This window comes from Lampris incognitus, chromosome 1 (assembly GCF_029633865.1).
Source record: "Lampris incognitus isolate fLamInc1 chromosome 1, fLamInc1.hap2, whole genome shotgun sequence".
Taxonomy (NCBI): Eukaryota; Metazoa; Chordata; class Actinopteri; order Lampriformes; family Lampridae; genus Lampris; species Lampris incognitus.
Genome location: NC_079211.1, coordinates 153,711,905 through 153,724,041, shown reverse-complemented (window position 1 = coordinate 153,724,041; position 12,137 = coordinate 153,711,905). Strand labels below are relative to the sequence as shown.

Here is a 12,137-nt window from a genome sequence, read left to right as displayed (position 1 = left end):
CCTTACTGGATTGCAACCATAAGAATACCAGTGTTCAATTATGTGAGGTTAAAGTGAGATAGGAAAAGCCCTGATATGCAAAGGCGCTTGTTTCATGTCATTCTGGATTCAGCAGTTATACCTGAAGCAATCTCAGTCTTCATAACCTCAAAGCCAGAGGTTTATTTTGACGCAGGCAGTTTACTGGTGTAGTCATTGATTTCTTCCATGTTCGAGAAGGAGGTGAGGAAGAGGAACTGGTGCCACTGGAGTGAACGATTCTAATGACAGCAGGGTACAAGAAGGAGTACCTTATCTCAGCTTCTCTCAATAATTTGCGGGCGTTTGCCGACTCCTTCCTCTTCCTCACAACCTCCGCGGTGAAATCCTGATAGGACAGTGTGTGTCTGACATTCTTGTGTAAGAAGTGGGGTTGTTGTGAAGCATCTAGTGTGTTGGTGCAGTGTTCTGCGCCTGTCATGCCCTACTCTCAACCTTCACCACTGGCTAGCAGAATGTGAACAGGAGAGCCGAGCACGTCAGTCTCTCCCTGCCAGTACATAGCCTCTCTAACAGCAAGCCTTATGTAGCGCCTCCTCGTGGTGACACACGGTAACTGGGTACACCTTTGACCCTGGTTGAACTACAGGGAACTCGGAGGAGGTCTGGCCACCGGTGTGTGGATATTCCCTGATGCCCACGAACCACCCCCAGCTATGGGTTAAATAGTGCCACTGCCTAGCGGACACCTCGGGAGAGGACTAGGCTAAGGGAATAAACCCCTACACAACATCAACGTCCACAGTGCTGTTGTTTAGTGTTTTTCTTGCCCTTTTGTGTGTGTCTAAGTGGGAGAGTACTGCTGGCGTCCTGTGTCCCCTGCCGCTTCTCCCTCTCATAGCCCCCTTCCCATCCACCCCTGCATGTCTGTCTTGTGTTTATCTGTTGTCTTGTTTCACCCCGTTTACTGTAAAGCCACTCTGAGTGTTAGAAAAGCGCTGTATAGGTTTATTGTTATTGTTATTATCAAGGACACGTTTCCACCCTCGATATTTATTGCTGCACCCCCACACCTACGTGCTGCTTCCCCCAGGTCCAACAAACCTGTGCACCCAACCCTTCCAAAAAGCAAACAGGCAACAAGACCTGACAGAGCCTGTCCCCCACAGCACAGGCCAAAAGGCTATGCTGCTGCAGTAGCCCAGCCCCCCCCCCACCCACCCACTGCCCCAGACAAGACCGAGTTGGGAGAGATAAAGGAGATGCTCCACACCCTGTGCTCCAGACTGCTGCATAGGTAAAATACACACACACACACACACACTTGCTTGCTTTAGGTTGTCCGTCGTGTCCGATGATGACAATCCTGCCTCTGTCACTTGTGAGTCTTCTTATGGCTGTAAAGCCCAATCCGCCATCCACAATGTCTGCCACAGACAGAACAGGTGAAATCACTGACTGGGGGTGTAGGTGTGGTACTGGCTTCATGTCTCTTCAGACGTCTCCTGGTCCGTCGATCACCGCGGCCCTTCTCGAGGTTTTGCACCCCTTGTTGACAGAGCTGCCGCCAGATGGAGCGTTGGGCGGCAGTGTCTTCCAGCTGGCTCGAGTTCAGGCCGTACTTTTTCATGATGGTCTTCAGCTGGTCTTTGTACCGTTTTTCTGGCCCCCTGCCAAGCGGCGGCCAAGATGTAGCTGGCCATACAGCACTTTACGTGGTAAGCGCTCCTTTGGCATCTTGATGACGTGACCGAGCCATCGAAGTTGGTGCTGGGTGACGGTAGCCTCCATGCTGATGCAGTTGGTCTGGCGGAGTATTTCAGTATGGGGCACTCGGTCATGCCAGGTTATCCTCAGGATGCATTGTAGGCATCTGATGTGGAAGGCCTCAAGCATCCTGAGGTGGTGGCTGTGCAGGGTCCACGCCTCACAGCTGTAGAGGAGAGTCGTGATGACAACTGCCAAGTAGACAGATATTTTGGTGTGGAGGTTGAGGTCTTTGTTTTGAAAGACCCTTCTCCTAAGTCTGCCAAAAGAGGATGACGCTTGTTTAATCCAGTTTTGTATCTCCCTGTCGATGCTGCAGTCGTCAGAGAGGAAGCTGCCCAGGTATTTGAAGGATTCCACTGTTGCGAGTGGTTTGTCGGAGATGGTGAAGGTTGGTGAATGAGATGGAGGAGTAGATGCCCACTGGCATACTACTTCAGTCTTTGTCACATTTATAGAGAGCCCCAGCCTACCATACGCCCTTGCAGCAGCTGCAAGGGTAGCTTGCAGTGCCTCGGATGTGTGGGCCACAACCATGGACGGATTAATGCATGGGCCGACAGGGCCCGGGCCCCAGGGCCCCACCCTTCTGGGGGCCCCCAAGATTAGCGAAATTACGTCCTCTGAAATCCGCCCAATGATTACCCCTTCTATAAATAATCATTACAAGAGGTAATGTCGATTACCAGGGTTTATATAAGACATGATTTCACTAGAATTCTCAATCATGGTGGCAAAATATTGTAACGTGCATGGATAAGTAGACACGCTGGCCGCTGGCTGGCGGGTCTGACCCTTTAGTCGAGCGGTTAGCGATGTCTCCTGCGGTGTGGGCGATATGGGTTCGCTTCCCAGCCGCGGCAGTTCCTGTGGTTGCGTTGTCCCCCGAATTCGCTACAATATTTTTTTCCAATTGTATGCCAAAAATATTCCTGTATTATTTCAAATATGGATTCATTAGCACCAATGTACAATTAAATGTTATAGGCTACACATACAAACAAAACCAAAAATCATTAGGGTGATTCAAGGGGTTCAAACCCCTGTCGGGGTTTATTTCGTAATAATAACTGGCTCACTGTACATTATCCCTTACATATTCAATGCATTCTGGGAGGTAACGTTAACGTGACGTTTGCGCACCTTAGCAGTTAGTGCTGGTGACGGGTGAAATAATAATAACAACAACAACAACAATAATAATAATAATAATAATAATAATGTAACGTTTTGTAGGTCCTTTAATAATATCACATGCATTGCGTTGTTTCCGGTGATTACTGTAAGTCACATGACTAATCAAAACTGCTTGGTGAAATTGCATTCAGACTCTCTGGTGTTGTTATAGGGGGGCCTCGTGAATTATTGTGTCCCGGGCCCCAGATTGGTTTAATCCGTCCCTGGCCACGACTGCACAGTCATCTGCGTACTGTAACTCGATGATGTGCTCAGATGTCATTTTTGTGACTGCTTGGAGCCTTCGGATGTTAAATAGGTTTCCATCTAGTCTGAAGTCCACAGTAACCCCACTGTCCTTCCTGATTTCCTCGTGGAGCAGCAATGTCACACACAGGAGGAATATGTTGAAGAGAACTGGAGCAAGGATGCACCCCTGACATACCCCGGTGCACACCCTGAAGGGCTCGGATTCCTGGCCTCCAATGGTCACACGTGCCATCATCCCCACATGAAATCTTTGAAGGATGTTGACAAACTTTCGTGGACAGCCAAACTTCAGGAGGATGTTCCATAGGATGTCCCTGTTGACTGTGTCGAAAGCCTTTGACAGGTCGATGAAGGCTATGAAGAGGTTCTGGTGTTGCTCCCTACACTTCTCTTGGAGTTGCCGTGCTGTGAACACCATGTCCACAGTACTCCTATTCCTCCTAAACCCACACTGTGACTCAGGCAACAGCTCCTCTGAAATGTGTTTTACCAGCCTGTGTAGCATGACTCTGGCCGGGACTTTTCCAGCAACAGCCAGTAGTGAAATGCCACGGCTGTTGCCACAGAGGGACTTGTCTCCTTTGCCTTTATATATGGAGATGATGTTAGCATCCCTCCACTGCCGAGGGATGGTTTCGTTCTTCCATACATGTGAGATGAACAGGAAAAGTGCATGGGTGCAGAGGTAGCCTCCCTGTTTAAAAATCTCTGCAGCGATACTGTCAGGGCCAGGGGTCTTGCTATTTTTCAGCGACCTAACTGCACAATAAACCTCTTCAAAGGTTGGTGGATGGTCAAGGTCTTGGATGGTGGGGCGGACAGGTAGTTCATCCAAGACTAAGGGATCTGTTGGGGAGGGCTGGTTCAAAAGAGTCTCAAAATGTTCTGCCCATTTTTTTGTGATGAGTTTCTGGTCCTTTATGAGGGTGGTACCATCATCAGACTTCAGGGGGGAGACAGAGCAGTTTCTTGGGCCGTAGATGGTTTTCACTGCATCATAAAAGTTGTGCATATCATTTCTATCGGCATGGGTTTGTATTTCATTTACCTTCGATATCCACCACTCATTCTGCAGGGCACGCAATTTTGACTGCACCTCTCTCCTGGATGCTTGCCATTGTTGCCGGTGTGTAGCTGATGTGGGATTGTTGAGGACAGCACTGTGTGCTTTATGCATGCCTTTGAGTATGGAAGTTATTGTGCCTGTGTTGTCATTGAACCAGTCCTGGTGCTTTCTGCTCTTGTAACCGATGGATTGGGATGCTGCCTTGTAGAGTCTGGAGCTCACGGAAGACCATTTCCTGTCAATGGAATCATCTGTGCTCAAGAGAAGCTCAATGTCTTCCAGGTTTTCAGCCAGAGAGAGGCGGATATTGTTCTGGACCTCAGCCTTTTCTAGCCGGATACAGTCAAATCTCTTCTTTCCTGACCTTTGGAGACGAACAGCAGGGCGTACCTCCACCTGGAGCCTGGTCATGATGAGCCGGTGATCTGTCCAGCACTCAGCACCTCTCATTGCACGAGTGAGTAAGACGTCTTTTGTATCAGCACGTCTCACAATGATGTAGTCCAATAGGTGCCAATGTTTGGAGCGTGGGTGCATCCAGGATGTTTTGTGCTTATTTTTTAATTGGAAGAGGGTGTTTGTGATGGTCAAGCCATGCTCAGCACAGAGGCTTAGGAGGCGCAGTCCATTTGCATTGACTTTCCCAATGCCATGCCCACCAATGACACCACTCCACGCCTTGTTGTCTTTCCCCACTCTGGCATTGAAATCGCCCAGCAAAAAGATCTTGTCCTGCTTGGGTATATGACGGAGAGCCTCATCTAGTGACCGGTAGAAGCGGTCCTTTACGTCATCCTCTGATGGCAGTGTTGGTGCATAGGCACCTAGGAGGGTGGCATAATGTTTCTTGGCCAGAGGGATCCTGAGTGACACACACACACACACACACACACACACACACACACACACACACACACACACACACACACACACACACACACACAGAATAGACTGCCAGTCCAAGCCACATAATTCCCACACTATGCTGTGCACTACAGCCTAGGGCAGGGCAATTTATCGATATTATGTGGATATCATGATGTGGGTCTGGATGTCCTCTGTCCTCGCTGTTCTGTTGTTTGCCTTTAACCCTTTAAGACCTGAGGTCCCTTTTTAGCAGCATCTAGGGCGACCTGCACGTCTCATCAGGTCTTGAACTTACACGGGGGAATCCTGAGTGTTGATTTGGCTCTAGGTGAGTGTAATAATGCCCACAATATCGATAGTGAGATATTTGGGGTAAGAGTTATCATGATATTTTATATTTGTCTGCTTCTACTGTAACATAATAATTCTCTGTCTCACAAAAGAGACTCATTGTATGTTTTAATTTTATGCGTTCTTTTTCTGTCTCTTGTTGGAACATCCAGGGTCTCTTCTCATCTTCCTTTGGGATGAAGAGTAGAGACCCTGACTTCTTAAAACACATCGATAATGTCGACATAGTCATATTAACTGAAACCTGGTGTCGTGAGAACATAACCACCCACTGTCCCTCAGGTTACAAAGAAATAATTATTCCGTCAACTAAACTCAACTCAGTACATCGTGGACGAGACTCCGGAGGTATTTTGATTTGGTACAGAGGATGTTTAACCAACCACATTTCAAAAATTAAAATTGGAACATCCCACTGCTGGCTAAAACTCAGCAATCAAATTGGCATATCAAACAAAGATATCCATCTCTGTGCTCTATATTCTCCCCCAACTGAATCCCCATATTATGATGAGGATTTCCTGAGTAACCTCCAGGAAGAGGTAAGCCTTTTCCAGGCCCAGGGAAATGTGCTGCTGGGCGGAGATTTTAACGCAAGAACAGGTTCAATAAGTGATACCATTGACCCTCAGGGTACCAGACATGTGTTTGGTCAACATTCCCTGTACCTCTCACCAAGCCTCATCAAAAGGAGCTCCCTCGACCGTACTGTGAACAAGGCTGGTAAGGAGCTAGTGCACCTCTGTCGCGCCTCTGGCCTGTACACACTTAATGGTAGGATCAGAGGAGACTCTCTGGGAAGGTTCACATGTTGTTCAGGTCTTGGAGCTAGTGTAGTTGACTTTGCAATAACTGACATGGACCCCACCTCCTTCAACGCATTCACTGTCAGACAACAAACTCCTCTTTCTGACCATAACCAAATTATGATTTTCCTGCAGCTGGAACAGTCTGCAACCCCAGGTCTCCCCCTGTACGACATGGAAGTGACATTTTTGCTCAATGCAGATGATCTAGTTTTGTTGTCACCAACCGCAGATGGGCTGCAACAACTACTAGACCTGCTTGAGGACTATTGCCAGCACTGGGCCCTGGCAATAAATCCAAAAAAGACAAAAGTAATGATCTTTCAGAAGAAGCCCAGATGTCAGGAAAATAGATACCAGTTGACTCTAGGTAGCATCACCTTAGAGCATACGATGCAGTATACTTACCTTGGTCTAATTATTACAGCATCAGGGAGTTTCAGTAGGGCAGTGAATAACCTAAAACAAAAAGCTGGCAGAGCTCTATATGCAATTAAAAATAAATTCTTTAACATTGATATACCAATCTCTATCTGGTGCAAACTGTTTGATAGTGTAATTCTGCCCATTGCACTATATGGAAGTGAGGTATGGGGTCCACTCAGTCTTTCCAGCTACACTAGATGGGACAAGCATCCAGCAGAAACCCTACATGCTGAATTCTGTAGAATGATTCTGAAAATACAAAGGAAAACACCAAACAATGCATGTAGGGTGGAATTAGGCCGGTTTCCATTATTGATAAATGTACAAAAAAGATCTCTAAATTTCTGGATGCACTTAAATACAAGCCCAACAAATACATTACACTCTAAAGCTCTGAAAACCCAAGAACTGAACCCCGAAAAGAGTCCCCTGAAGCAGCTGGCTCTGAGACTCACTAACCCTGTAACAAATACTACGACCAACCAACCTCAGGCCAGCACTGCATCCCAAACAAACATGAGGATAAATCAGCTATAAAACAAACCAACATGAGGATAAATCATCTATAAAACAAACCAACATGAGGATAAATCAGCTATAAAACAAACCAACATGAGGATAAATCAGCTATAAAACAAACCAACATGAGAATAAATCAGACTATAAAACAAAGCAAGAATAATTATGTGAAACATTGGAACGCTGAAATCAAAACTCAAAACAAACTAGAAGTCTATCGGGCCCTAAAAACAAACTAGGATCTGGAAGAACACCTCTTAACTGTCAGAGACAGGAAGCAGTGACAGACCCTCACCAAATACAGGCTCAGTGACCACAGTCTAGCCATTGAAAAGGGGAGACACAAAAGGACGTGGTTGCCAAAAGAGCATCGAACATGTGGTCAGTTCATGACAGATGAGGTGGAGACAGAGGGGCACTTCCTCCTTAAATGTGACACATTTGAAAAACAGCGCCGGGCTTTTGTCCAGGAGCTGGAACATGTGACTCCAGAGCAGCAGGACATGGAGGACGCAGGTAAGCTGGGGGGGGGGTCCTGGGAGGGGGGCAGCGGCGAGCATTGCAGCAAGATTTATATTATCCTGCCACAACCTGAGAGACAGTGGGGGACGGCACCTGTTGCTACTGTTGTTGTTTAATATCGTAATCATTGTTGTTGTTGTTATTATTATAATCATTGCTGTTGTTGCTGTTATTATTATAATTATTGTTGGGTTGTGTTGTTGTTGTTTTACATGCTTTGACAATATGTATGTATGTCATGCCAATAAAGCACATATTGAATTGAATTGAATTGAGAGAGAGAGAGCAAGAGAGAGAGGGGGCGAGAGAGAGAGAGCGAGAGAGAGAGAGAGCAAACATATGTCATGCCAATAAAGCACATATTGAATTGAATTGAATTGAGAGAGAGAGAGCAAGAGAGAGAGGGGGCGAGAGAGAGAGAGCGAGAGAGAGAGAGAGCAAACATATGTCATGCCAATAAAGCACATATTGAATTGCAAGAGAGAGAGAGAGAGAGAGAGGGAGAGAGAGAGAGAGAGAGCAAGAGAGAGAGAGAGCGAGAGAGAGAGAGAGAGAGAGAGAGAGAGAGCGAGAGAGAGAGGAGAGAGAGAGAGAGAGAGAGAGAGAGGAGAGAGAGAGAGAGAGAGAGAGAGAGAGAGAGAGAGAGAGAGCAAACATATGTCATGCCAATAAAGCACATATTGAATTGAATTGAATTGAGAGAGAGAGAGCAAGAGAGAGAGGGGGGCGAGAGAGAGAGAGCGAGAGAGAGAGAGAGCAAACATATGTCATGCCAATAAAGCACATATTGAATTGCAAGAGAGAGAGAGAGAGGGAGAGGGAGAGAGAGAGAGAGAGAGCAAGAGAGAGAGAGAGCGAGAGAGAGAGAGAGAGAGAGAGAGAGAGAGAGAGAGAGAGAGAGAGAGAGAGAGAGAGAGCGAGAGAGAGAGAGAGAGAGAGAGAGAGAGAGAGAGAGAGAGCGAGAGAGAGAGAGAGAGAGAGAGAGAGAGAGCGAGAGAGAGCGAGAGAGAGAGAGAGAGAGAGAGAGAGAGAGAGAGCAAACATATGTCATGCCAATAAAGCACATATTGAATTGCAAGAGAGAGAGAGAGAGAGAGAGAGAGAGGGAGAGAGAGAGAGAGAGAGAGAGAGAGAGAGAGAGAGAGAGAGAGAGCAAGAGCGAGAGAGAGAGAGAGAGAGAGGAGAGAGAGAGAGAGAGAGAGAGAGAGAGAGAGCGAGAGAGAGAGAGAGGAGAGAGAGAGAGAGAGGGGGTCTATGGTCTTTAAATGAAGTTTTACGGTACAGGACATGTTATTTATTTATTTTGTAGGGTGTAGGTATGTGGACATGTTTAAGGTGAAATAAATAGACCTATGTATACAAGTAAGTCATATGTGCACATGTTTCTTATTGGACTGACTGGAGACCGCTATATCAGCTGAGGAAACTTGTTGTTGTTGTTGTGCCGTGTGGTGAGTGTGTGTAGTCTGCTTGCTAAAGACAGATGTGATGGTGATGCTGCTATAGTCCGCTGTCTTGTTGCTTGCTGGTGTTGATGCAGTATTGTGTATAGTGCATGATAGTGTATTTTGTATGTGGCTTTGTTGGCTGTATCAGCAACCCATACGAGAAATGTGTGTGTGTGTGGGGGGGGGGGGGTCATTATTGAAGGCCCTGACTGAAACCCACGGTACACTACTTTCTAGCAACACTGCATGTGTGTTAGTGAGGTGAGCCACAGGGATGTCCCTCAGCAGAGCAGCGCTACTGCGACTAGCTGGGTGAGTACTACTGGGCAGTATCTGAAGCACAGTAAGCCCTGGGGTGAAACCACCAACACTAACTTTCTCACATTCACCAAGTGTAGCCAATAACAATCTGCACAAACAACTCCTGAGCAAACTAACTAGCGATGGACGGCAGGCCTCTCAGTAGCACGAGCTGCCACAGCTGCAGGTGGGCTGTGTGTGGAACTGGACTTGAATCCGTTATGGGATTGGTGTCACTTGTGATTCAAGAATGTGTAAAACCAGAGAGAAAAAAATGAGAGAAGACAAAGTTTCCCCCAACAAGTTAAAGTAGTAAGTAGTGTGTATAATTTGCACACAGCAGACCTGTGTGCTTCTTTTGAGCAATGTTACACAAAGAATGAATTACGATAGTATCCATACACACGTTCAGTATGTATAAATGGCCATTTTAGTGCGGCAGAGAAAGACACGGGGTTGTTGGCAGGAAATTTTCAATTAAGAAATGTTTGGGGAAAAAAATGAACGGACTTTCTGATGGGTACCACAATTTCATTCACTTTACCAGTGAAACAGCTCGAGGGACACTCAGTAAGATACACAAGCCAATACAACAACCCATTAACTGTCAAACTCAGAACATTAACTGCCTGCAAAATTGAGCATCCATCCATCCATCCATCCATCCCTTATCCAGACCGCTTACCCTTACTCAGGGTCGTAGGGATGCTGGAGCCTATCCCAGCAGTCATTGGGCGGCAGGCGGGAGACACCCTGGACAGGCCGCCAGGCCATCACAGGTCTCACACACACACACACACACACACACACACTCACACCTAGGGACAATTTAGTATGGCCAACCCACCTGACATACATGTCTCTGTCCCACGCAGACATGGGGAGAACCTGCAAACTCCACACAGAGGACGACCCGAGACAACCCCCAAGGTTGGACTACCCCGGGACTCGAACCCAGAGCCTTCTTGCTATGAGGCGACCGTGCTAACCACTGTGCCACCATGCCATCAAAACTGAGCATACAAAAATGATCATTATATGAAGAGAAATAAAAGATAGATGAGAAGTATCTATCCCTGTAATGCTAACTCACCACCATGGCCTGTCTACATATTGTAGAATGTGTGTGAAAATGAGTCTGACGTTGACCAAAAGCCACCGTGTGGCAAACCACCCATATACCAGGTCACCAGTGATTAAGATAGGCTGATAAGCCACAGAGGGCAAAAGTCTGGGAGAAGATGATTAAATAGGCTCTTCTCATGTTTTTAACAGCCTGTCAGGGTGAAACCACATTGTTCCAACTGGACAATATACTTTCCAAAAGCCTGTTTAAATCAAGCACTTTTTATTTTTTTGTAGCTCCTAACATCAACCAAATAAATAGAGCCAAATGAACATGTCGTCCCGCAAATTATCGCACACATCTCTCTAATCAAGTCTGAAAGAATCAAAAGTCAAAAACAATATCCACAACGGATACCCTGATCCTCCCATTACTCAGCCCACCTGCTCAGGACAACACAGTATGTCCTTATGACATGGGACCAGCTCACCTTGGTCCTACAGCGGGGGTCTCCATCAGGATCCGTCAGCTTGCCCCCATAGATCACAGGCAGCTCCTCGGGGGCAATGTACTTCTGTAATACCTCCTGCCAGTTCCCTGTGGAAACAGAGACAAGGCGATAGAGGGGGCAGTTGAGATCAGCAGTCAGAGAGAAACTCAAAGTAGGTTGAATCAGTTCTTCTGTGACCTCTTCAGTCATGAGTAGAGGTCGCTTAGAGGATGATGACTTCTGACTGCTGAAGGCATGGGTGTCATGAGACCACACGTTTTCTCTGTGTAGCCCCGAAGGCTTTTGTGCCACCAGGAGGAAATAACTTTTCATTGATATTGACTTTATCGCTAATAGGCCATTGCCACCACCTAACACCTCACATCTCATCTCATCATCAGCCGCTTCTCCGGGGTCAGGTGGCGGTGGCAGCAAGCAAAGTAAGGCACTCCAGACATCCCTCTCCCCAGCAACGCCTCCAGCTCCTCCTGGAGGATCCCAAGACATTCTCAGGTCTACCCTGGGGTCTCCTAACTATAGCACCTGACAATAGTCTACAAATGGTTGGATTAATTGATTTAGCTTTCACATTCCTAAAACAGCAGTTATTTGGCTTGAAAACAGTCTTACTTGATATAGCTTTTATTATTTCATTTATTTAGACAGAGGAAAAAAGGAAAAGAGACCCAAACTCAGAGCAATCCATTATCTCTCACTATATATACTATAGCGTTTAAGCATTTAAGTATATACGTCATGGAAGCAGGGTGAATGCTTATGTTCAAAGAGGTTTTAATTCAGAAATTCTGCCTGAAAAACTGCCTCCATTTGCATCAACCCACCTCCCCCAAAGCTGCCTATGTGGTATTAAAACATATGAGGGGGAATCAACCTCCCTGGGGATCAAATGAAGCTAGCTGAGACATGTCTTGATGCATGCTCAATAATCCAGGTAAGAAAATCTCACAGTGAATCAGTTCATCTGGACATCATCTATGTGAGCTCTTCAGTCTTAACTGACTGCAGGTGTCCCCACCCTTATAAACAATACAGTGGTATGACAATCCAAACCAACGATCAGTTT

The 12,137-nt window shown here is 46.5% G+C and overlaps 1 protein-coding gene across 1 annotated transcript in view; it reads right to left on the bottom strand.

Annotated features, from left to right (window-relative positions):
* Positions 1 to 12,137, bottom strand: part of LOC130119465 (SEC14-like protein 2) — a 54,524-nt gene that overhangs the window by 17,325 nt on the left and 25,062 nt on the right. Inside the window, exon 9 of the mRNA XM_056287977.1 lies at positions 11,054 to 11,160. Coding sequence (XP_056143952.1) covers positions 11,054 to 11,160 — 107 coding nt within the window. The remainder of the gene's footprint in view (positions 1 to 11,053; positions 11,161 to 12,137) is intronic.